Genomic DNA, 26,327 nt, shown 5'->3' with positions numbered 1-26,327 from the left:
TCAGGGCTGATTTCCTTAAGAATGGAGAGGTTTGATCTTCTTGCAGTCCATGGGACTCTCAAGAGTCTCCTCCAGCACCAGAATTCAAAAGCATCAATTCTTCGGCGATCAGCCTTCTTTATGGTCCAGCTCTCACTTCCATACATCACTACTGGGAAAACCAGAGCTTTTACTACACGGACCTTTGTTGGCAAGGTGATGTCTCTGCTTTTTAAGATGCTGTCTAGGTTTGTCATTACTTTTCTCCCAAGAATCAGGCGTCTTTTAATTTCGTGGCTGCTGTCACCATCTGCCGTGATCATGGAGCCCAAGAAAGTAAAATCTCTCACTGCCTCCATTTCTTCCCCAGTCAGATGGGTGGGGAATAAATAATAATAATAATAATAATAATAATAATAATAATAATAATGCCAATAATAATAATAATAATAATAATAATAATAATAATAATAATGGAATAGGGCACCCCTCTTTTCATCAGAGAAACATTGGTGGATATGCACCGCGTCCTGTTACACAGCAACAACTTTTCCTGGGCCTTGCGGAATCATGACATGGAAGTGATGTTTGCCAACATTCTTCCTTCCGCACACAGCTATTGAAAATAAAGAGATCTCCGTTGTGTGCATGGAACCTTGTGAGTCTTCCGCTAACTGCCTCAACTGTCGCTCCCAATGCTGGCTTGAACATCTGCCCCAGAATATTGCCACTCCAAAAGAGGCAGAGGCAAAGGAGTCACATCACCCTTCCACCCAATGGAGCCTCTTTCTCACTGATGTGCGTTCGGCACGGACGATGCTTACGGGGCCACGTGATAACTCGACTCTTCCACCTCCTGAAGTTCTGCAGCAACCAGTGAAGTTCCATTGCGCAGCCAGCTGAGGCCACTTTGCCACTGTGGGCAGCCGTCATCCAACAGCCACAATACCAGGTGACTTTTGATTTTGTGGCAGTGATGAGGAGGATGTTGTTGGGGGCCCTGGAGCTAAGTTAGGGTCTCCCATCTGGGCCCTGTCTGGGTGAGAGGCTGCTGGAACACCTTCAGGAATGGTTCTGAACTTCCCGAAGGAAGTCTAGGAAAGGACGCAGCAAATATCTCAGTTGTGCAGAGGAAGATGCTGGACTCTTGAGTTAGAACATAGCTCTTTACCGTCTGCACTAAGAGTGGCAGATTTTAGGCGCAGCCTTTCTCAACCTGTGGGTCCCCAGATGTTGAACTACAACTCCCATCACCCCTAGCTAGCAAGGCCAGAGCTCAGGGATGATGGGAGTTGTAGTCCAACAACATCTGGGCACCCACAGGTTGAGAACCGCTGCTAGGGTGTCAGACTGACATGTTTTCCATTAGAAACCGGAGTCGTCGGGGATTGAACATGGCACCTTCTGCAAGCCAATCAGCTGTCCTTCCACTGAGCCCTTCTGGCTCTTGGACATTTGGCCGTGGAAATAATGTCATGTTGCTTATTTCTGAAGCTTTAAATTCCTCAGGATGGAAACCATTGACAGGTGTGATCTGCAGTTAATTCCACAAACCAATCATTTACTTTCGCTGTGGAACAATGAAAACAGCGATCTTTATCTGCTTGCCTTGTCTATAAATCAATAGTTCACTGGCTTTTGCTTTGTTAGTTCGGAAACGCTAGGGTCAGTCTCATGTTAATGCCCTTAAGAACAGAATGAAATTGAACATATTGACAACAGATGGAAGTTTTTGAAAAGTCTGTTGGCCCTGCCCAACTGCTTCACGGAATATGTGACCATATTAGCATGTATCCAATACAGAATACCAAAAGAATACCAAAAGAAAAAATAAAGATGGCCGGAGAGGGCACAGATTTGCATAAGATTTGCATATGGTGATATATGCGTGCATTGATGAATGTTTAGAATTGGATGAGGACTGCCCTTTTTATGCATGGTGATTTGTGCTCCTGATGGTACGGGGCAGTTATGCCTAGTCAGTACCTTTCGAACCTGCAAAAGTTTCAGGACAGACATACGGCTTCATTTGGTACATGCCCTGTAGCTGAAATCCTGTGGCTTTTTATACCATTAGTGCATCGCACTTTCACTGCACCATGGTGCAAGAGTGCACCATCGAGACAGCAATAATGAAGTAGGCTTGGGGAAGCATTGCAAGGATGGGAAATGCGATTCAGTGTAAACAAGCGCACACACAAAGGTGGAAAAATATATATCTTAATTACACATTTTTTCATTACAACAATCATGTGAGGTAGGCCAGGCTGAGAGATTGTAATTGGCTCAAGGTGACAGACGTATATGTGCAAAAGACGTACCTGTGTGTGGCAAGATCAAAGGTGGGAGAAGCTTCTTGGTGTAGAATGGGATGCCCCTATTTTCATCGGAGAAATTTTGGAGGGTAGGTTGATATTGTTCAGCTTGGAGCAGTAGGATGAATAAAAACAGACACCCCCCCTCTGGGAATGAAAATCGTCTAGATCATAAATATGGTTTCAAAGCTTTACTAACAGAACTTTCTTCACAACAGACACAATGCAGTAGTGATACATGCAAATAGTTGCATCTAATCATGTGGTTGTGGAGGGCGTCATTTTAGTTGGTAGTCCACCCGCTTGGACTACTGCAATGCGCTCTACGTGGGGCTACCTTTGAAGGTGACCCGGAAACTGCAATTAATCCAGAATGCGGCAGCTAGACTGGTGACTGGGAGTGGCTGCCGAGACCATATAACACTGGTCCTGAAAGATCTACACTGGCTCCCAGTATGTTTCCGAGCACAAATCAAAGTGTTGGTGCTGACCTTTAAAGCCCATCATCATCATCATCATCATCATCATCATCATCATAATTACCCATGCTATACACCTGAGCTCACACACAGATCCCCAGTCAGAAGTTGCTAGATGTAAAATAACTTGTAAAGAAACGAAAGACATGGATAATTTAGAGAGACGAAAACTATGAAGAACGTATTGATATGTAGTCTTAGAAAAATTATTTTAAGGACCCGTGCAGGGGATGGGGGAAAAGTCACGAGATTCAGAGAATCTCATTTATGGATATATTCAAAAAGTTTTTCCTTTTCATTATTTTAAATTGGTTCTTGTAAAAACCAATAAAAATATTTTTAAAAGAAAAAAAAAGAGCCGCTGTTCAACTCGCCACTGCCCTCATGTGACCTCCGACCTTACAAAATGTGGCTTGCAACCTTGTCATAATCTTCAGAACCGTGTGGGGTGTTTTAAGATTCCAGGGCCTCCCAGCAACCATCACCTTTAACCTGCATTGCAGCTTTTAGGCAAGAATTAGTTGCCCAGGGGGCAAGTTGTCAGTCGCCACAAACCTGGCTCTGTGGGTGAAGTATCTTCTCCCCGCCCTCAGACTGACTGATTCCCTTCAGCGTCCCTTCTGCCCCGGCGTGCACAGGGCAGCCAAAATCAACTTGATCCGTCCCTCCCTGGCTACAGACCCCATCGCCCCTGACCACTGGCCATTATGCTAGTTAACGGACAAATGGTTCCTAGGGCGGTGCTTCAGTGGGTGGGTCGACATGGTGCAAATGAAGATGTCATCTGGCGATGGCGCCATGCTGCTCTCATCGCCACAGCATCCCTCTCTACGTGTAAGTAATGGAGACCCGTACCTACCAGGAAGCCAGAGAAGCGGCTCCATCTGATGATGATGATGATGATAATAATAATAATAATAATAATAATAATAATAATAATAATTTATTATTTATAGCCCGCCCATCTGGCTGGGTCTCCCCAGCCACTCTAGGCAGCTCCCAACAAAGTATTAAAATACAGTAGTCTGTTAAACATTAAAAGCTTCCCTGAACAGAGCTGCCTTTAGATGTCTTCTAAAAGTCCAGTAGTTGTTCTTCTCTTTGACATCTGGTGGGAGGGTGTTCCACAGGGCGGGTGCCACCACCAAGAAGGCCCTCTGCCTGGTTCCCTGTAACTTCGCTTCTCACAGGGAGGGAACTGCCAGAAGGCCCTCGGCGCTGGATCTCAGTGTCCTGGTAGAACGATGGGGGTGGAGACGCTCCTTCAGGTATACTGGACCGAGGCCATGGCAATCCCACTTCTGCTGGCTGAGGCGGGTGGGAATTGGCACCCATTTCTGCTTCCTTTCCATCAACGCAACTGGAGCGAGTTATTATTACCAGTGCTATTTTTCTAGAAAAAGAGGTGCCAGAACTCACTGTGAATGCCTCCCTCGTCCTCTCCTAAGAGAACCAGCGAGAACGAGGGGCAACGATGTCCACTTGAGAGGTGCCAGAACTGAGTTCCTGTCAGTTCTAGCTGAAAAAACCAATAATAATAATACATGATTTATATACCGCCCTTAATCAGAAGATCCCAGGGCGGTGCACACATTGCAGAACATCAAGTATAAAAGCATAATACAGTGGTACCTTGGGTTAAGTACTTAATTCTTTCCGGAGGTCCGTTCTTAAACTGAAACTGTTCTTAACCTGAAGCACTGTAGCACCCTGCTTGTGGTTAACGCTTAGCTGGAATGAAATATTCAACGCAGCAATAGAGAAATTAAAATAATAATTTATCTGTCAGACAAATAAATGATAGGCACAGTGGTATATGGTTACCAAAGCTCTGCCTATCCTCCAGCCCTGATGGCCAGCACTTATATTCCCTCAGCCCAGCCCCCTTGCTCCTCCTTTGGCTGCCTCTGTCCAATCAGCCTGGTTGAAATTCCTATTGGCTGTTTGCTAGAACCAATCATAAAAGATACACCCATTTCCTATTACCTTTTATGGGAGACAAAGAGCTATATTTCCTTCTATCCATAAATGGCAAACAAGTAGCCATATATCTTACATTTGCCTCGACAAGGCACCTTAATTACCAGATCACCTTTTGCCCCCTTTCCCCTCCATTCCAAAACAGATGGCTAAAACAGATGGCTCATGGTCTTACATTTTGTCTAAACAGAGATCTTGGGTTCACATTCTCACACACCATCAATGAAATAAGAATCTAACATAAGAATCTAACATTTCTTACTTTCTAAATCCTTTGCATAATTACATTTAAGCCAACAAATCTCATACATTAACATAGATAGCTTTTTAGAAAAAAAGGCATTTTCAAAGTAAAACCTCTTCAGTTTACACCCCCCTTTCCCGGCCAGCTGCTTTTCCCATTAGCTCTTGCCCTTTAACCTTAGGAAAATGTGGCTAGAGTCTAATGGGAGGCACATGGTATTATTTTCTGTTAAACAATAAATCTTACTATTTACCAACTCTTAATTAGTGTTTTTGCAGCTTGATTGTATTCTGTAATATGTAGGGTCAGTATAACCTTTGCTCCCAGCCTGTAATTCCCTTTTACAACTTTGATAATTTTGTCTCCTGCTATAAATCAGGGGGGCCCTTGTCCAGGAGGATAAACATCTGCCAAAGTACTTAGCCAGCTGCTTTTCTGCCTGGCATGAAACATTTGCAAATCTTTAAGCTCATTTTAAAATACAGGCCTTGATCAGATGCCTCAGCACCACTTTAGCTAATGGAGCCTCCCGCTGCCACCGGAGCACAATTTCTGTTCTCATCCTGAAGCAAACTTCTTAACCCGAGGTACTATTTCTGGGTTAGCGGAGTCTGTAACCTGAAGCGTATGTAACCCAAGGTACCACTGTAAAAAGGATACTGACAGACAGCCTAATAATGAAATAGGTAAAGGTAAATTGTAAAGGGACCCCTGAGCATTAGGTCCAGTCGCGGATGACTCTGGGGTTGTGGTGTTCATCTCGCTTTACTGGCCGAGGGAGCCGGCGTACAGCTTCCAGGTCATGTGGCCAGCAGGACTAAGCCACTTATGGCGAACCAGAGCAGCACATGGAAACGCTGTTTACCTTCCCGCTGGAGCGGTACCTATTTATCTACTTGCACCGGTGTGCTTTCGAACTGCTACGTTGGCAGGAGCAGGGACCGAACAACAGGAGCTCACCCCGTCGCGGAGATTCGAACCGCCAACCTTCTGATCAGCAAGCCCAAGAGGCTCTGTGGTTTATCCCACAGCGTCATAATAACAGAGCTCTCCCCTCACTCTTACAGGTCAGAGATTAATGAACAGCCATAGGCCTAGGTAAAGAGGAAGGTTTTTGTCGGGTACATAAAGACATGTAGTTATGGCACCCCTAAATAATTACCAACACCCCCTCGCAAGGCACTACCACCCATTTCGGTAACCACTGGCATAAATCATTGTTGGGTACTACCGTATTGGCCTGAATATAAGCCTCCCCCTTATTTTCCAAATTCCGACCGTGAAAAGTGCAGCTGAAATTTGCGAACTTACAAAAACTGGCTTTTATGATATCGCTGCTGAAAGAGACATACGGTAAAATGGGACAGGTGTGAGTGCCTGCGGAATTTAAGGGAGTGGCTTATATTCGGGAATTGTCTTTTTTTCTTAACCCCCCCCCCGAGTTTTAAAGATGCAGTTTATATTCAGGCGTGGCTTATAATCAGGCCAATACGATAGGCCCCTCTCTGGTCTGGAGATTGCAGGATGGGTAGCTGGTTTCTCTGCTTGCTAGGAGTGCTTGATTCTACCTAAAGGTCTGTTTGGAAGTAAACTGGGTGGCACATGAAGATGGCACATGTTTCTCTTTTGAAAAGGAGCAAACTCTGCCAACCATTGACTGCCCCCACCCTGGGTATCACACTGTCCAGGGGAAAGTGGGGTGACCATGGTTGGTGGGAAGAGTGAATAGCAGAAACGAGATTGGATTTGGGGGTTCCTCAGGTGTCAAAATGATTTGACGTCGTTTTTAACTTCCCAGTTCGAGACACTCATCCGAACATGTGCAGTCAGTTCCAGCTGAAGCATGAAGCCACTTACTCACAACATCCTAACTTGGTGAGTGAAACCCGACTTCTTTTTCCATCATGAAAAGGTGCCAAAGGAAGAGGAAAAACCATTGTTGTTGTTTAGTTGTGTCCGACTCTTCGTGACCCCCTGGACCAGAGCACGCCAGGCCCTCCTGTCTTCCACTGCCTCCCGCAGTTTGGTCAAACTCATGCTGGTAGCATCGGGAACACTGTCCAACCATCTCGTCCTCTGTCGTCCCCTTCTCCTTGTGCCCTCCATCTTTCCCAACATCAGAGTCTTTTCCAGGGAGTCTTCTCTTCTCAGGAGGTGGCCAAAGTATTGGAGCCTCAGCTTCACAATCTGTCCTTCCAGTGAGCACTCAGGGCTGATTTCCTTAAGAATGGAGAGGTTTGATCTTACAGTCCATGGGACTCTCAAGAGTCTCCTCCAACACCAGAATTCAAAAGCATCAATTCTTCGGCGATCAGCCTTCTTTATGGTTCAGCTCTCACTTCCATACATCACTACTGGGAAAACCATAGCTTGAACTATACGGACCTTTGTCGGCAAGGTGATGCCTCTGCTTTTAAAGATGCTGTCTAGGTTTGTCATCGCCTTTCTCCCAAGAAGCAGGCGTCTTTTAATTTCGTGACTGCTGTCACCATCTGCAGTGATCATGGAGCCCAAGAAAGGAAAATCTCTCACTGCCTCCCTTTCTTCCCCTTCTATTTGCCAGGAGGTGATGGGACCAGTGGCCATGACCTTAGCTTTTTTTATGTTGAGCTTCAGATAATATTTTACGCTCTCCTCTTTCACCCTCATTAAAACCATGGAGCCATAGATATGGAAAGGGCACCAATCCTGTCCACCTTGCTGTGTAGGTATCTCAGTGAAAGCATCCCTGACAGATGACCATCCCTCCTCTGCTTAGAAACCTCCAAGGAAGGAGAGTCCACAACCTCGCAAGGGAGACTGTTTCACTGTTGAAGATCTCTTACTGTCAGAAAGTTCTTCCTAACATTTAGCCAGAATCTCCCTTCTTGCAACTTGAATCCATTGGATCGAGTCCAGGCCTTCAGAGCAGCAGAAAACTTCCATCTTCCATGTGATAGCCCTTGAGATATTTGAAGATCAGTACTTCTGTGCTCTCTGAACACCAGTACAGAACTGCGACACACACAGAAGTAAAACTAACTTCCAATAGTCCTCAGACTTCCTTTCTCACGCTCACTCAGACACTCACATGATGTATACAAATCATAGGACCATAGAACTACTCGCTGGAGCAGCTCGGATAGATTAAAACTCCTAATCCCAGCCACCCTCCTCTACACGTGTTCGAGCTTGTTAATTTTGTCCTTGAACTGTGGTGCTCAGAACTGGACACAGTCTTCCAGGTATGGCCTGATTGAGGCAGAAATGAGTGGTACTATTACTTCCCTTGACCTGGACACTAGACGATGAAGCTTACGAGCCACTACACTGGGCCAAAACAAACAAGATGAATTTTAACAGGGAGAAATGTAAAGTATTGCACTTGGGCAAAAAAAAATGAGAGGCACAAATACAAGATGGGTGACACCTGGCTTGAGAGCACTACATGTGAAAAGGATCTAGGAGTCTTGGTTGACCACAAACTTGACATGAGCCAACAGTGTGACACGGCAGCTAAAAAAGCCAATGCAATTCTGGGCTGCATCAATAGTATAGCATCTAGATCAAGGGAAGTAATAGTGCCACTGTATTCTGCTCTGGTCAGACCTCACCTGGAGTATTGTGTCCAGTTCTGGGCACCACAGTTCAAGAAGGACACTGACAAACTGGAACGTGTCCAGAGGAGGGCAACCAAAATGGTCAAAGGCCTGGAAACGATGCCTTATGAGGAACGGCTAAGGGAGCTGGGCATGTTTAGCCTGGAGAAGAGCAGTTTAAGGGGTGATATGATAGCCATGTTCAAATATATAAAAGGATGTCACATAGAGGAGGGAGAAAGGTTGTTTTCTGCTGCTCCAGAGAAGCGGACACGGAGCAATGGATCCAAACTACAAGAAAGAAGATTCCACCTGTGGTGGACCTGTGACGAAGTGAAAAGATTTTGGGGACAAATTTACGATGAATTAAAAAGAATACTGAAATACACCTTCCCCAAAAAACCTGAAGCGTTCCTTTTAGGTATGATCGGAGAGGAGATCAAAAATGAAGACCAAACATTCTTTCAATATGCAATGGTGGCCGCCAGGATTTTGTTAGCGCAAAACTGGAAAACTTCCAATATCCCCACCATTAGAGAATGGCAAATGAAATTATATGAGTATATAGAATTAGCTAGAATGTCACAAAAAATCAGGCATCAAAAAATCGTTAAGTTTACGAACGACTGGAGTAAATTTGTAAGTTACATTGAAATCAATCTAGGTATTACCAAAATCACAGTGGGCGGAATCTAAAACCTGCAATGTAAAGAGCTGATATAATACAATCTGCAGATAAGCGATGAGTTTATTTTGCCTAAACTGAGATGGAAGGAAGTCAATTGAGTGATGTTATGTTGGTTTGTTTGTTTTATGTTTATAGGCGTTGTTTGTTGTTGTTGTTTGTTTGTTTGCTTGCTTTTCTTCTTTTCAGTCTTTTTTTCTTTTTTGTATTGTTTGATGTCGTTTCCAAAATATCAATAAAAAGATTAGTAAAAAAAAAAAAGAAAGAAAGAAGATTCCACCTAAACATTAGGAAGAACTTCCTAACAGTAAGAGCGGTTCGACAGTGGAATTTGCTGCCAAGGAGTGTGGTGGAGTCTCCTTCTTTGGAGGTCTTTAAGCAAAGGCTTGACAACCATATGTCAGGAGTGCTCTGATGGTGTTTCCTGCTTGGCAGGGGGTTGGACTCGATGGCCCTTGTGGTCTCTTCCAACTCTATAATTCTATGATTCTATGATTCTACACCGGTCTGTGGCAGACCTGTTCGCCATCTTACCTCTCTTCCCCTCAATGCCATGCCCTTTCTCAATGCAGTTTGGGCATCTAAGATGGCAGCCGAGCGCCAGAGATTGGGATCTGTTCATTCATACACACACACACACACACACATATATATATATATAAAATTAGTTTTTTAACATATCATTTTCAACAGTAATTAAACATTCTTTTACATCTTATTCAATTTTTTTTTTACTTCCATCAATCCTGTCTGAAAAATTCCCAGTGTAATCTCTTAAATGTAAAGGTAAAGGGACCCCTGACCGTTAGGTCCAGTCGTGGCCGACTCTGGGGTTGCGGCGCTCATCTCGCTTTACTGGCCGAGGGAGCTGGAGTACAGCTTCCGGGTCATGCGGCCAGCAGGACTAAGCCGCTTCTGGCGAACCAGAGCAGCGCACGGAAACACCGTTTACCTTCCCACCTATTTATCTACTTGCACTTTGATGTGCTTTCGAACTGCTAGGTTGGCAGGAGCTGGGACCGAGCGACAGGAGCTCACCCCGTCACGGGGATTCAAACCGCCGACTTTCTGATCGGCAAGTCCTAGGCTCTGTGGTTTAACCCACAGCGCCACCCGCTTCCCTTAATCTCTTAGTATGTATTTCTTATTTTCCCTATTACATTTCAAACTCATAACCAATAGCTCTATCTTTTCCTACTTTGTAACACTTCATATATTTCTCCTTACAAAACTTCTTCAAGTCCTAGTAGCGTAATTTGTTGATTACAGTTGCTCTTCAAATAATTCATATACTTCTTCCAATCTTCTGCTTGGGATCTGTTCCTATCTGAAACAGAGATGGGCAAGTGACTGCTGGCAATGACAGCAAACAGGGAGCCCTGACGGTGGGAAGCAGTGCCAGGTAAGGCCTGATAGTGGGGGAGGAAAATGAGCAAGGTGCCATACCTTGTCACCTGCAGAGGTTGGAAGGCCATCTGTCATGGATGCTTTATGAAATATACTCAGAGTTGAGAGTGGATTTCATGCTCTTTATTCAGCTCATAGTGGTGAGGAGGAATGGAAGTTCCCCCAGAATGTCTGCTTTATATACATTATTTACACAATGGGCTGCACGTGATTGGCTAATTCCGGGATTCTCCTGTAGGCCAATCAGGTTGTGGATTCACTTCCATCTGGAGCTGGATTGGTTGGCTCCTGCAGACCAATCACACTGTTGCATTGTTCTAGACCAATTAGACTGCTGCATTCTGAATCCTATTGTTCTAGGACCAATCAGACTGCTGCATTTTGGATCCTATTCAACTCAGTACATAACACTTTAGTTGAGATTCCTGCATTGCAGGGGTTTTGGATGAGAGAGTCCCTTCCAACTCTTATGCTTCTAACATTTTCTCAGCAGTTAACTCGGCTTTTGTGACCCTGTTTCCCAAACCACCACACTTCCCACTGTCCCCACAAGCCATGATCGACCCCTGCAGCCATTTCCCCACAAGGTGATTACCTTGCCAGCCTGTTGCATGGTGATGAAGCTATTCTCCCTGTCGCCGTGTGCTGTCAATCACAATGCCATGGGATATGCAAGGACAGTGATTAGCCAGCAGGCCCAGTACTGGGTCTGCTGGCTACTCACACTGTCTACTAGCGCATCACGGTGGTTTTGGAGGAAGAATCGAAGGAACTGGTCACCTTTGGCAGTAACTGGAGTGGCAAAAAGGCCAGTGATATTCTATGTTTTCTTGCTGTGAATAGAGGGGGGCGGGGACAGAAAGGAGAGCATGATGGGGACCAACGCAGGTAAAGAACTCTTCAGTCAGCATTGCTGACGTTTGGGGAAACTGGGTAAGGGATCTACTGTTAACGGAGAAATCTGAGGGTTCCCTTGGACAAAAAACAAGGGCACCAGCCAGGAATACCAGAGCAAAGCAGCAGCCAGTAGGCTTGGTCTTTATTGAAGACTGTCGCGACAGGACTCCCACCTGCCACCAGGTGGAACAAGATGGAAGCCCCGAACAAAAGAGAACCCAAACTTTTATTAGCTGCTAATCCCCATGTTACACCCCCCCCCAACTACATCACTAATACTTCATGGTTACATCATGAAAGGGGAGGTCTGGTGGCAGTAATCTGAGCATCCTGGACCCTGCCCCATGGTTCTCCTTGCCCTCCACCAAACACCCATCAAGTGTAACAAAAGAGATGTTTACATTTCCCTATTTCCCAGCCAAGTTAATCGCACCCTTTTGTCTTCATCTGGGTTTGTTATTTCTGGAATGGCTGCCTGTCTGGCACTCAGGTATCAGGATGCCAGGGATTATCACTCAGGCAGAGGGGCTGCTGAGTAGCTGAGCTCACATGTCTATATGAATTTCTGAAGTTTTCCCTGTGAGCCAGTGCATAGAGACATTTATCAGTGAATTCTTACATTTGGTATCATGCAGCAAAGGCCCTTTGAATAGGCAGGAAGAAAGTGTGATGAAGTGTTTTGTGGGGACAAATCACAAAAGTCACAAAAGTGATTGTGCTGGTTTTGGTAGTGGGCTGCATGTGCATGATATCTGCTGAAGGGGCAACCTCCGGCCAACCTATACATAAATTCCTGCAACACTGCCATCAGTGCCTTTTCCTGGTGTAGAAAAATCTGGGGTTGGCTTTTACCCAGTGTCCCCTAAGTCCATGATCGGTCAGAGAAGAATGGATGGAGGCAGGATCCAGTGACAATAAGGCAGATCTTTATTTTTCTGTTGCGACAGAGTTCCTGCCACCTTTGCCAGGAGGTGAGGGCCCGGAACAGAGGTGTGCAAGAACTTTTGAAGACTTTAGAAATTGCCCAGCCCTTTAGCCAAAGACCGCCCAAAAGCATCGCAGAAAGATGTGGTCTGCAACAGAAGTTTGTGTGTGGCTTGTCTGCTGCCGGCCAAGATAACCTGATAAAGTTGTACCGATTGCATTACTGGCCAGTCTGGGCCATTCTTTTGACATGGTAAATGCCTTAGACCCTGAATCCAGGCCACAGCGACAGAATATTCATAGACAAAATTTAACATTAAATCTGTAGGATTTGCAAGTGAAAAGCACCACTGGGGGAGCTTTCTCCAAGATATTCCCTTCTACAGAGGAATATTTGGGGGTCATTAGGAGTTGATGTGGATTCAGGATTGCTCTGTTGTTGTTTAGTCGTTTAGTCGTGTCCGACTCTTCGTGACCCCCTGGACCAGAGCACGCCAGGCCCTCCTGTCTTCCACTGCCTCCTGCAGTTTGGTCAAACTCATGCTGGTCTCTTCGAGAACACTGTCCCACCATCTCGTCCTCTGTCTTCCCCTTCTCCTTGTGCCCTCCATCTTTCCCAACATCAGGGTCTTTCCCAGGGAGTTTTCTCTTCTCATGAGGTGGCCAAAGTCTTGGAGCCTCAGCTTCAGGATCTGTCCTTCCAGTGAGCACTCAGGGCTGATTTCCTTCAGAATGGATAGGTTAGATCTTCTTGCAGTCCATGGGACTCTCAAGAGTCTCCTCCAGCACCAGAATTCAAAAGCATTAATTCTTCGACGATCAGCCTTCTTTATGGTCCAGCTGTCACTTCCATACATCACTACTGGGAAAACCATAGCTTGAACTATACGGGCCTTTGTTGGCAAGGTGATGCCTCTGCTTTTTAAGATGCTGTCTAGGTTTATCATCGCTTTTCTCCCAAGAAGCAGGCGTCTTTTAATTTTGTGACTGCTGTCACCATCTGCAGTGATCATGGAGCCCAAGAAAGTAAAATCTCTCACTGCCTCCATTTCTTCCCCTTCTATTTGCCAGGAGGTGATGGGCCCAGTGGCCATGATCTTCGTTTTTTTGATGTTGAGCTTCAGACCATATTTTGCGCTCTCCTCTTTCACCCTCATTAAAAGATTCTTTATTTTTTTAAAAAATAATTTTTATTAACAGGCCAATCACATCATCCAAATCACATTAGTTCCAAATTATACAGCCAAATTTTAAATTTTGTTGGGGGTACCCATACATCAAGCTCCGCACGAGTCCAAAACTCCGAACGAGTCCAAACATCACTTATATTACTGCTTTAATTAGACAGTTCTATCCAGTTCTATCTAGATAGTCCTTTATTACTTTCTTTCTCTTCTTGTTGTTATCGTATATTCCTTTCTTTGCGATCTCTGATAATTTTCACAAGCAGATTGAAAACAGGCAGCCTCTGTGTGGGTTTTGTACTCTTCAAAGATCATATCACTCAGGGACAGCCTCTTTTCAACGCTTCCATAAAAAAATTAATCTTCGGTCTGTCCTTTACTTTTTTCAGGCTTTCCAAATAAATCAAATGAATCAGGAGGCTCTGTCAGGTCAAGCTTGCGTTACAACATTCCTTGTCTTTCGAACGATCCTGATTCTCCTCCCCCTGTCCTTCTTTCTCCGGCAAGCCTGTCTTGGCGAGACGCCATTTTTTAACTGCATCATAAAAATTTTCCTCTTTCTCACCGTTCACCAATCCTCTCTCCTGTTATAATCCATCCCACACAGTTCTTTAATTCCTGCTTGTGATTAATAAAAACTCAACGATCTTATTTCTATCTGGGGTGAAGGGTTATTAATATCACATCGTGCAAAGGGAAAAAAAAGTTTTTTCCTCCACCCCCCCTTCATTCCAAACATACAGTTTCCTAGTGGTGATTCATCAGAAGATTTACTTATCCATCCGTCACTCCCGGTCACAGAGATCCATAAATCAGCAGTCTTATCCTCGAACATTACTTGATGTATGTGCTTCAGCTTCATTCCAATCATATGTTTCCAATTATAATTCCGAGCTGAAGCTAACCAGCACGCGCTAATTGGAATCGGCGTCAGGAAGATCTGACTTCACCGAAGGCTCGTGCCAAGTGTTCGGCACCCCCATCTCTCAGATCAGGGGGTGCATTGTGAACACCGCTGGCAAGGCAGCGCCCCCGTCTCCTGGCGGGGGAGGAAGACTGCATACTTCCCATAAAGGTAAAAGGTAAAGGTACCCCTGCCCGTACGGGCCAGTCTTGACAGACTCTAGGGTTGTGTGCCCATCTCACTCAAGAGGCCGGGGGCCAGCGCTGTCTGGAGACACTTCCGGGTCACGTGGCCAGCGTGACATCGCTGCTCTGGCGAGCCAGAGCCGCACACGGAAACGCCGTTTACCTTCCCGCTAGTAAGCGATCCCTATTTATCTACTTGCACCCGGGGGTGCTTTCGAACTGCTAGGTTGGCAGGTGCTGGGACCGAACAACGGGAGCGCACCCCGCCGCGGGGATTCGAACCGCTGACCTTTCGATCGGCAAGCCCTAGGCACTGAGGCTTTTACCCACAGCGCCACCCGCGTCCCATACTTCCCATAGCAGCCCCTTAATTACCTCGTATGGGTCAGAGAGATGTTATTGTCGGCCATCTTCCAACGCGCCACCTGGTGGCCCCCATTCTTTAATTCCTCCTCACTTTCTGCCATCAAGGTTGTGTCATCTGCATATCTGAGGTTGTTGATATTTCTTCCAGCAATCTTAATTCCAGCTAGGGATTAAGACATACGGTTTACATGCCTGCCTATGTGTGTTTATCTTGTGCACTTCAGAGCATTCATTTTATTTATGGCAATTCTTAGGATTCTTATAACGCTGGGTAAAATGGTGCTGTCCTGTTGAAGCATGACAAAGCCAATAATGTCTGAGGCCTACTTTCCTTCTCATTTTGCTTATTTTATTTTTCTCTCTCCTGGGGTAGGTCCAATACTTCCTTCCATTCACTGATGCTGAGTTCCAAGAGCGGCTGGAACAACACAAGGGAGAGATTGCCATCATGCTAAGGTCCTCGGAGTTCAATCAAGACAAAACTGCCTTGATTGTGACTAACAACCCACTTCCCCTCTTCATATCCGGACAACAGCTTTCAACACCTTTCCAGTTTTTCCCTGAAGACATCAGGGTAAGTTGGTTCTCCGACACGCATACCTTGCTTAAAGTGAAAAGGGGATTTCCCCCAATTCTGACACCGTTTAGGGAAGCTTTTAATGTTTGATGTATTACCATATTTTAATATTTTGTTGGAGACCGCCCAGAGTGGCTGGGGAAGCCCAGCCAGATGGGCGGGGTATAAATAAATTATTATTATTATTATTATTATTATTGTTGTTGTTGTTGTTGTTGTTGTTGTTGTTGTATGGGGGGTCAAGGAGGGAACTCTGCGGCATGACCTTTCCACAAAAGGTGTCTCTAAACCAGGCATAGGCAAACTCCGGCCCTCCAGATGTTTGGGACTACAATTCCCATCATCCTTAGCTAATGTGATAGGAATTTTGAGGTCTTAGATATATGTTAAATGTTCATAAGTGTACCAACCAAGTACATACATAGATCAGGACAGGGAGACTGACCTGGAACCATTTTGATTTTCAAACTGTCCCAAACTGAGCAAATGTTTTATCTGCAAGGTCAAAGGAAAATGGAAAAGCCTCCCCATTGTCTTTTCCTTCACAAATCCTGTCTTAAGGGTATGTCTGTGTTTGAATAGGGTGTGAGCCTGTGACCTGGCCCAGGAACTAAGTATTTATCACTACAAAAGACTGGCCAGGCTCCCCACGCAATCCAATCAAGTAACCTGCCAGACAGAAGATAAACAACGACAGGAGAAAAACAGCATTCAATTTTCTGTTTTAGATCGCCTTTTCTGTGATGTAGGTGTGGTGTATCTGAGGGGTGGTCTTAGGTTACACCCCTTCTGTGATGTATGTATCATGTTTCTGGGGGTGGTCTTGATCTACAGGGGCGCAATTTCAAAAGTCTTTATAAGGCCTTGCGTGCCATTTTTCTGGGTTCCTCCTCCTCTCCTGCGGGTGAGGGGAGCACCCTGTTGCAACAGATCAATAAAGATCAAGCTTACTAGCTGCTTTGCTTCTCAATATTCTCTGGTTGGCCTCTGTTATTCTCTCCTACCAATAGGGAACCTATGTAAGGACTCTATATGGGCTCTTGGATACCCCATAAGGGAAAAGGGCCATTTTTGTTTACAACACTAACAGGACCAGTGGTCAGGGATGATGGGAATTGTAGTCCCAAACATCTGGAGGGCCGGAGTTTGCCTATGCTTGCTCTAAACTGGCCTTCCCTAATTCCAGATCCCTATGTATTGTGGGACTACCAAACCCATTACCCTGACCACCGGTCACACTGGCTGTGGGATGATGGGGTTTGTAGTCCCGACTGCATGACAGAAGTTTATAAAATTGTGCCTGGCATGGAGAAAGCAGATAGAGAAAAGAAAAGCTCTTTCTTCTCTCATAACTCTCACAATCATATAAGTCTCCATCTTCTCCAGAGCTTTCCCCAATCAGGGACTGTGCCTTATATTTTACCTTGGAACCACAGTAAGGAAAAGAAAAGTATTTACAGTAAACCGAAAACCAAAATAAACCCTTTCAAGAGCTTCTTCGGAAGTCAAGCATTAGCAGGAATAAACAAACCAAAATCAATTAAAATAACTTCTTACACTCCTAGAATGTTCCCACACAGAGTAAAGACAGCCATGTCCGGCATGGACCTCCTTTTCTTTCACCCCATCATTTCGCCAAATAAATTCCAAAAATAATAATTTATTTGCCTGTCAATTGTTGCAGGAATTTATGTATAGGTTGGGGGGGGGGTTGCCCCTCCAGCAGATATCATGCACATGCAGCCCACTACCAAAATCAGCACCATCACTTTTGTGACTTTTGTGATTTGTCCCCACAAAACAGTTCAACACAGTTTCTTCATGTCTATTTGATGTTTTTGCCAGGGGTATAATGGTAGCGGATTTCAGACGGGGTGGAACAGTGGCTTGGGCCAGAGACTGGTTAAAAATCTTCGTAAAGATTCCTGCCAGTTGGTCCGAACAATCTCTTAGCACCCTGCCAGCCACCCCATCCGGGCCCATAGCCTTCCTCGTGTTTACCTCCTTTAATATTCGCCTCACTTCTCCCTCTTCCACCCTGGCAGCATTTCCTGTAGGTAGTGACACCAATAGCTCTGGCATCCCTGCTGGAGTCACTGTTCGTGTCACCTCAAATCGGGCAAAGAAGGTATTCAACTCTCCCACCAAGGAAGCAGTACTCTCTACCACTGATGAATTTCTCGATTTATAACCAGTCAGATGTTGGACTCCCTGCCACATTTGTCTAGTATCATGGTTTCTCAGATGGTCCTCAATTTTTCCTCTGTACTCCGCTTTTGCTTTCCTGATACCCCTCTTCAAGTTTGCTCTTTCTATACCATACAATACCCGGTCCCCAGTTCTAAAAGCAGAATTTCTGGCCTTCAATAATCTCCTAACCTCTCCCATCATCCAGGGCTTCCTATTCGGATACAACTTAACATACCTTTCCCTGGTGACATTTGCTGTGCAGAATCTAATATAATCCAGGACCGTTGATGTAGAAGTTTCTAGATCTTGATGGTCGAACATATTCCAGTTGGTCTCCTGGAAACTGTCCTGCAGTTGTTGAGAGGCTCCCTCAGGCCACACTGTAACCATCCGTGTTTGTATCTGGCCTTGTTTCCTGAGGGGTGTGTATACTGGTGTCAGAAGCAGGGACCTATGATCTGAACCACCGAGGTGCGCCAAGGTCTTGACCTCATATGCCCGTCTAATGTTCGTATACACCTTGTCAAGAGTATTTTCTCCCCTTGTTGCACACTCAATGTGCTTATGGAATTTTGGGAGTACTGCCCTCACACCTGTGTGATTGAAGTCCCCCGCAATAATGTGCACAGCCTCCGGGTATCTGCTCAATTTAGCATTGATGTTTTCATGCATACTACTCATGGCCCTCCATGCATTTGCAGTTGGTGCTATGTACACCGCTGTTAACACCACTGTTGTAAATTCCCGGGGAAGATAGAAAGGTCTGCATTTAATTGTCAGAAATTCCACATCCGGAGAACATTAGGTATCCAACTTGACAGAGTCCATACACCAGTTTTGATTTACAAAAATACACACACACACACCTTGTTTCCTGCTAGAATCCTGTGTCCTGTCCCACCGGTACGTTGTAAAACCTTGTAATTCAACAGCTGTGTCTGGAATAGCTGAATTTAACCATGTCTCTGTGAGTATCAGCACACAACAATCCTGGATGTCTTCCTCCACTCCTACACGAAGCCTCCATTCATCAAGTTTATTTGCCAATGATCACTTGTTGTTGTTGTTTAGTTGTTTAGTCATGTCCAACTCTTCGTGACCCCCTGGACCAGAGCACGCCAGGCATTTCTGTCTTCCACTATCCCCCTCAGTTTGGTCAAACTCATGCTGGTAGCTTCGAGAACACTATCCAACCATCTCGTCCTCCGTCGTTCCCTTCTCCTTGTGCCCTCCATCTTCCCCAACATCAGGGTCTTTTCTAGGGAGTCTTCTCTTCTCATGAGGTGGCCAAAGTATTGGAGTCTCAGCTTCAGGATCTGTCCTTCCAGTGAGCACTCAGGGCTGATTTCCTTCAGAATGGATAGGTTTGATCTTCTTGCAATCCATGAGACTCTCAAGAGTCTCCTCCGGCACCAGAATTCAAAAGTATCAATTCTTCTGTGATCAGCCTTCTTTATGGTCCAGCTCTCACTTCCATACATCACTACTGGGAAAACCATAGCTTTTACTATACGGACCTTTGTTGGCAGCCAGTGATCTCACATTAGCGTAAAAGATACTTGGAAGAGGTACTTTACATCGTTGTTTCCTTATCTTCCTTATCTTTATTCTCTCTTTCATTTGACCTTGTCCTCTACAGCCTATCTTATTCTTTCGCTCTCTCCTCCTCCAACCCCGGTGATTTACGATTTCTGGAATCTCGCACGCCAGTAGCTGCTCCCACACAGCAGAGTTTCTACATTTCTATCTGCTGCTACTTCTGTCCCTGTACAACAGCATACCAAGCCTTTAGATCAGGGGTCAGCAACCTTTTTCAGCTGTGGGTTGGTCCACCGTCCCTCAGACCATGTGGTGGGCTGGACTATATTTTTTGGGGGGCGGGGGGAATGAACGAATTCCTATGTCCCACAAATAACCCAGAGATGCATTTTAAATAAAAGCACACATTCTACTCATGTAAGTTCCCTTCCCTGGGGGGTTGTCTGTATGAATCTGTATTTTATTCTGAATCCATGTTATGGGTCGTTGGACCGTAATAAAGTTGATGATTATTATTACTCATGTAAAAACACCAGGCAGGCCCCACAAATAACCCAGAGATGCATTTTAAATAAAAGCACACATTTTACTCATGTAAAAACACCAGGCAGGCCCCACAAATAACCCAGAGATGCATTTCAAATAAAAGCACACATTCTACTCGTGTAAAAACACCAGACAGGCCCCACAAATAACCCAGAGATGCATTTTAAATAAAAGCACACATTCTACTCATGAAAAAACACGCTGATTCCCGACCGTCCGTGGGTTGGATTGAGAAGGCGATTGGGCCAGAGCTTCACAATTGGAGTAAATTTATTGCGTATCTAAAAGACAGCTGTAAAAATTTAAAAACACTAGCAGGACTGAAGTAACTCCTACAATGTAAAACAGATAAAATGTGAGTATAAAATACACGAAAAAAATGTGATAAAGGATACCAGCTGAAGGGATGGAGGGAAGTCCCAGCTCGGCAGAGCAAAGGGGTTATATTTTGATGGATGTATGGATTGTTGGAAAAAAAAGATTATGTAAAGAAAATAATAAAAAATTGTTTGAAAAAAAGAAGATTTAACGAGAGCTTCTTTTGCTAATCCACCTTCCATTTAGAGGAAAAACCAACCTGATTCGGACCACTTACCCCCAGTGCAAGCCCCAAAGAGCCAAATGAGTCCCAGCATCAGAAAGCTGAGGAAACCTGCAGAATTCAGGTAAGGCCACAGATCTTTCTGTTGGAAAAAGAAACAGGCGTTGTGCTTTAACACACGTTGCTTCTGTTGGGATACTGCCAGGGAGATAAAGCCATCATGGCCCCCACGTCGCCTCCGGACGATCCATCAATCTCCCGTAGATACAGTATCAGCAGTTTAGCGACACGAGCTCCAGAAAATAGCTTGTAACATTCCAGAGCTGATGCACGCTCTATCAGCAGAATTCGCACAGCGAAAGATGCACGCAGGAGAGCATTATTTAGAAGTTTATTCAGCGTTGGTCAGAACAAAGGAAAAAACATGACCGCCTGTTTGCGTGTTCAGGCACAGAGAGAGACAACAGCTCTATCAAAACAGAAACATCCTGTGAACAGGAAATACGCAGACTCTGTGACTCACAAAGCCTGCTCCCTTTTAAGGTGGAACGGAAATATCCTAACAGCTTCAAGGTGGTTTTCACTGCGGCTTAAATGCGCAGCGCTCTAAACCAGCCTTCTCCACTGAGTGCCTACAACTCCCATCAGCCCCTGGGAGTGTCATCAATCAGAATGTACAGGTGCTTTGCCTCTTCTGGAATGACTGTACAGTGGTACCTCGGGTTAAGTACTTAATTCGTTCCGGAGGTCTGTTCTTAACCTGAAACTGTTCTTAACCTGAAGCACCACTTTAGCTAATGGGGCCTCCTGCTGCTGCCGTGCTGCCAGAGCACGATTTCTGTTCTCATCCTGAAGCAAAGTTCTTAACCTGAGGTAATATTTCTGGGTTAGTGGAGTCTGTAACCTGAAGCGTATGTAACCTGAAGCATATGTAACCTGAGGTACCACTGTAACTGTATTTGATTCATCTCCCAATAAGGGATAGGATTTATCTAGAATTTGGCGGGTGATCAGTTTATCATTCAGGATGTATTTCAGACCCTCCAAGCGTCCCTAATCTCCAGGGACCGTCCTGGATTTGCAGAAGCTGTCCCAGTTTCTGATTTGATCCCAGAATGTCCCGCTTTTCCTTTGTTGTTGTTGTTTAGTCATTTAGTATTGTCCAACTCTTCGTGACCCCCTGGACCAGAGCACGCCAGGCCCTCCTGTCTTCCACTGCCTCCCGCAGTTTGGTCAGACTCATGCTGGTCTCTTCGAGAACACTGTCTCACCATCTCGTCCTCTGTCGTCCCCTTCTCCTTGTGCCCTCCATCTTCCCCAACATCAAGGTCTTTTCCAGGGAGTCTTCTCTTCTCATGAGGTGCCCAAAGTCTTGGAGCCTCAGCTTCAGGATCTGTCCTTCCAGTGAGCACTCAGGGCTGATTACCTTAAGAATGGAGAGGTTTGATCTTCTTGCAGTCCATGGGACTCTCAAGAGTCTCCTCCAGCACCATAATTCAAAAGCATCAATTCTACGGCCATCAGCCTTCTTTATAGTCCAGATCTCACTTCCATACATCACATATGTACATGTATGTATATATATGTGCGTACATACAGACCTATGTATCACTTCCTACTTTACATGAGCTGGGATAGCTCAGTCAGTAGATATTGGGACTCCTGATCTCACGGTCATGGGTTCAAGCCCCACATTGGGCAAAAGATTCCTGCATTGCAGAGGGTTGGACTAGATGACCCTCATTGCCCCTTCCAACTTTACAATTCTATACTAGAACATAAGACCTCTACGGGGTTTACAGTACAGTAGTCTAAGATATTAATTAAAAATATCATAAAGAGCAAACATTGAAAACGAGCTATGTATGATTTTTAAAAATATATATCATCAGTAATTTTAAAACATTTAGACTTACTGGAATAACATGTTAATATTGCATGCTAAAATTACATGCCTAGGCAGGCTTGCTGGAACAAAGCATTTGTTAGCGGGGCTCTTTCCGGTGGTCTGGCTGGCTGGTTCTTAGAGAATTCATTGCAGGCTGCAAAGTGTCCTGTCTTTACCTCCTACACTGCCAAATGGTTATGTGGTCTAAACCACTGAGCCTCTTGGGCTTGCTGATCAAAAGGTCAGCGGTTCGAATCCCTGCAACAGGCTGAGCTCCTGTTGCTCTGTCCCAGCTCCTCCCAACTTAGCAGTTCGAAAGCACGCCAGCACAAGTAGATAAATAGGTACCGACGTGGCAGGAAGGCAAACGGCATTTTCGTGTGCTCTGGCTTCCATCACGGTGTTCTGTTGTGCCAGAAGCGGCTTAGTCCTGCTGGCCACATGACCTGGAAAGCTGTCTGTGGTCAAACGCCGGCTCCCTCGGCCTGAAAGCGAGATGAGCGCCACAACCCCATAGTCACCTTTGACTGGACTTAACCATCCAGGGGGAACGCAGGTGGCACTGTGGGTTAAACCACAGATCCTAGGACTTGCCGATCAGAAGGTCGGCAGTTCGAATCCCCGCGACGGGGTGAGCTCCCATTGCTCGGTCCCAGCTCCTGCCAACCTAGCAGTTCGAAAACACGTCAAAGTGCAAGTAGATAAATAGGTACCGCTCCGGCGGGAAGGTAAACGCTGTTTCTGTGTGCTGCTCTGGTTCGCCAGAAGCGGCTTAGTCATGCTGGCCACATGACCCGGAAGCTGTACGCCGGCTCCCTCGGCCAGTAAAGTGAGATGAGCACCGCAACCCCAGAGTCGGTCACGACTGGACCTAATGGTCAGGGGTCCCTTTACCTTTAACTATCCAGGGGTCCTTTACCTTTATGTGCACTGACTTATACGTGGTCAACTTCAGAGCAAGGCGTGTGCCCTTTTGTTCTGGTGTCCACCTGGCTCATAGCTACACAGAGTACTCAGAATGCCTGGATTGTGTCATCCACCACTGTTCCATAGTGACATTTGGGCTTTGGCAAGGACCATCAGCTTTCTCTGCCAGAAGGTCCCCAGAGCATTCAGGAATCCATCGGGTTATATCCGTCTCCAGATGTGGTCTAGCTGAGTGAGCCCTCCACCCTTTCAGCGGGGAGTTACCGCCACCAAGCCAAATTCCAAATGCAAAGTTATTGCTGTTTGGAACCGAAACCAGGCCTGCCACAGAAGCCATTTTAAGGTGTATCTTTGTGGAAACAGCAAACTGGCAGACCCAATCTAGCACCTTTCAACACATCCAGCACATGATGAGGTTCAGGGACAGGGAGAACACAGATCAGGATTTATCTGAAGATCTGTGGATCTAAAACGGGGGTGGGGGGGACTGGATCCAAGCCGTGGGCCAGATCCCTCAGTGCCCCTCCCTCCATATGCCACCTTCAGTCACCTGATGTCCTAAATAAAGACATCACGTAAACAGACACCTGTCAGAGCTGCTGATGGTTGCAGTGACCTCCTCTGAAGGTCCATTTTCAGTGCCAATCAGCTGATTGGTGGCGGGAGGTTTTCTCCACTAGCACACAGTAGTTTGCATGAAAACCCTTTGCTAATAATGAGCTTATTCTAGCAACTGTTTTCCATGCAAACCATTTCAAAGCCGAGCCTCTCAGCTTCCCTAGGGAGCATTATTATTATTATTAGTAGTAGTAGTAGTAGTAGTAGTAAAGTTTTTTAATTATAATTTTATTTTATAATGTATATAAAATAGGTACCGCTCCGGCGGGAAGGTAAACAGCGTTTCCGTGCGCTGCACTGGTTCGCCAGAAGCGGCTTAGTCATGCTGGCCACATGACCTGGAAGCTGTACGCCGGCTCCCTCAGCCAATAAATGAGATGAACGCCGCAACCCCAGAGTTGGCCATGACTGAACCTAATGGTCAGGGGTCCCTTTACCTTTACTTTAGACATAAGGCTGCATAGGGTACACAGCATGGGACCGTAAAAATCTTGAAGAGGAAAGTTGCCTGCACACGTTCTACCAGCTGGGTAAACCCTGGCAGCCAGACTGGAATACCATAGAGCAATTGAGCTATAATTTTGGCGTTGAAGACCTAAAGGACAGAAGGGATATGTGAATTACCTCTTGTTATGAAAAAAACGCATTATGGCCTGCTTTCACTTACTGGCATTCACTGTCGTTGCACCGTACGAGGACCATAGAAGTCTATGATAGCACTGGGGGGGGGGGAGGGGATTTCCATTAACAAAGTAAACTTGATCGATGCCTACTGAGCAAACTTACTCCTCAAGCAGGTTCTCCAGAGATCAGGATTTCACCAGCGAAGCCCATTTTTCAAAAAATTACGCGGAGAGGCGCTTGCTGAGAATGTACCCCCAGCTCCGTAAGCACATGAGGCTTGGTAAGCAGTCTTCCTTTACTCAAAGAATACAAAGAGGTGGAGGCGAGGCCTACTCGATACAGGATATCCACAGCTGCAGAGGTCCAGCCTCTGCGTTAAGACCTCTAGGTAATGGGCTCCATGGCTAAACTGCTCTGACCTATTAAGTGGATTTCCTAATGCTGAACCAACAGCTAACTTCAAGGGAGGAAAGGACGTTTTCTGGGCTCAGTGAAAGTGCAAATGTTTTACACGCAGAGCGGGCCAAATTCAATGGGGAACCCGTGGCCCTCCAAACGTTGAACTCCACCTCCCAGCATCCCTGACCACTCACTGGCCATGTTGGCTGAGTCCTGGTGTCCAGAGAACTATAGGTTCTCCCCTGCCCACAGATCCTCAGCTGCCTATCCTGCGTCTGCAGTGCTTCCTGCCTCTGATTCCTCTCTCTCACTTAAGCCTGTTGCTTGTTCAGCATCCAACCATTCTGCCCTCCCACTTGGTCCTCTGACCAGTGTTCCACCACCGCTCCCCTGGCTCTCATCCTTCCTCCTCTGAGGCTTCCCACCACTCCTTATTGTCCAGTCAGTCCCATGTTTTATAGTCCAAAACATCTGGAGGGCACCAGTTGGGGGGAGAAGAACATGGTGTACAGCTCTGGCCCGCCCCGTCTTACGCTCTGAGAGCCGTCTGCATGGGTCGGTCTCACCTGTGCTATTGGTTTGTTTGTGCTTCCAGGTGCAAATGAAATGGAACCCCTCCCCAGTATCCAAGGCTGGTCCCCCAAAACAACGCATTGGGAGCCTCTGACCATCTCATGCTTGACGGAAACAAGGCACACTATTAATGTACCAGGAGAAGATGGCTTCAGGTATGGGAGAGCCCCGCTCTGGATCGTCGACAGCTCGGTTGTACCTAAGTATGCCAAATAAAAGCCTTCTGCTGACTCTGCACATTCTTTGCTTCTCTGCGACGCGAAGCCTCGATCCTGGCACTGCCCAGTTGCACTGGCGTTTAGTGCATCGCTATAGATTTGGGAGGGGATTCCCCCTCCTCCTAGAAATTAATAAATGGTAGGATGTTGATTAGGGACGCGGGTGGCGCTGTGGGTTAAACCACAGAGCCTAGGATTTGCTGATCAGAAGGTCGGTGGTTCGAATCCCCTCGACGGGGTGAGCTCCCGTTGCTCGGTCCCTGCTCCTGCCAACCTAGCAGTTCGAAAGCATGCCAGTGCAAGTAGATAAATAGGTACCGCTCCGGCGGGAAGGTAAACGGCCTTTCTGTGCTCTGCTCTGGTTCGCCAGAAGCGGCTTAGTCATGCTGGTAACATGACCCGGAAGCTGTACGCCGGCTCCCTCGGCCAGTAAAGCGAGATGAGCGCCGCAACCCCAGAGTCGGCCATGACTGGACCTAATGGTCAGGGGTCCCTTTACCTTTTTATCTTTAGGTTGTTGATTATTTGGGATGCAGAGGGAGAAATACAAGCTGCAGAGG

At 46.0% G+C, this 26,327-nt stretch overlaps 1 protein-coding gene and 1 long non-coding RNA gene across 3 annotated transcripts in view; one reads left to right on the top strand and one right to left on the bottom strand.

The window, feature by feature from the left end:
- Positions 1 to 26,327, bottom strand: part of LOC128421841 (uncharacterized) — a 100,877-nt gene that overhangs the window by 62,951 nt on the left and 11,599 nt on the right. The gene's annotated exons all lie outside the window — the stretch shown is intronic.
- TSGA13 (testis specific 13) lies at positions 621 to 25,779 on the top strand. 2 transcript variants are annotated; one of them, XM_053405088.1, is made up of 6 exons: positions 621 to 931; positions 6,796 to 6,872; positions 15,501 to 15,701; positions 20,544 to 20,644; positions 24,751 to 24,857; positions 25,572 to 25,779. In XM_053405088.1, exons 2-6 carry the CDS (start codon positions 6,816 to 6,818, stop codon positions 25,763 to 25,765), a joined length of 660 nt encoding a protein of 219 aa, XP_053261063.1. In that variant the 5' UTR covers positions 621 to 931; positions 6,796 to 6,815; the 3' UTR covers positions 25,766 to 25,779. The 2 variants fall into 2 exon arrangements, with proteins under 2 accessions (XP_053261063.1, XP_053261062.1); XM_053405087.1 differs by lacking the exon at positions 621 to 931 and adding an exon at positions 3,352 to 3,607.

The sequence above is a fragment of the Podarcis raffonei genome, chromosome 10 (genome assembly GCF_027172205.1).
Source record: "Podarcis raffonei isolate rPodRaf1 chromosome 10, rPodRaf1.pri, whole genome shotgun sequence".
NCBI classification, from domain to species: Eukaryota; Metazoa; Chordata; class Lepidosauria; order Squamata; family Lacertidae; genus Podarcis; species Podarcis raffonei.
This window is presented reverse-complemented; position numbering and strand designations above follow the sequence as displayed.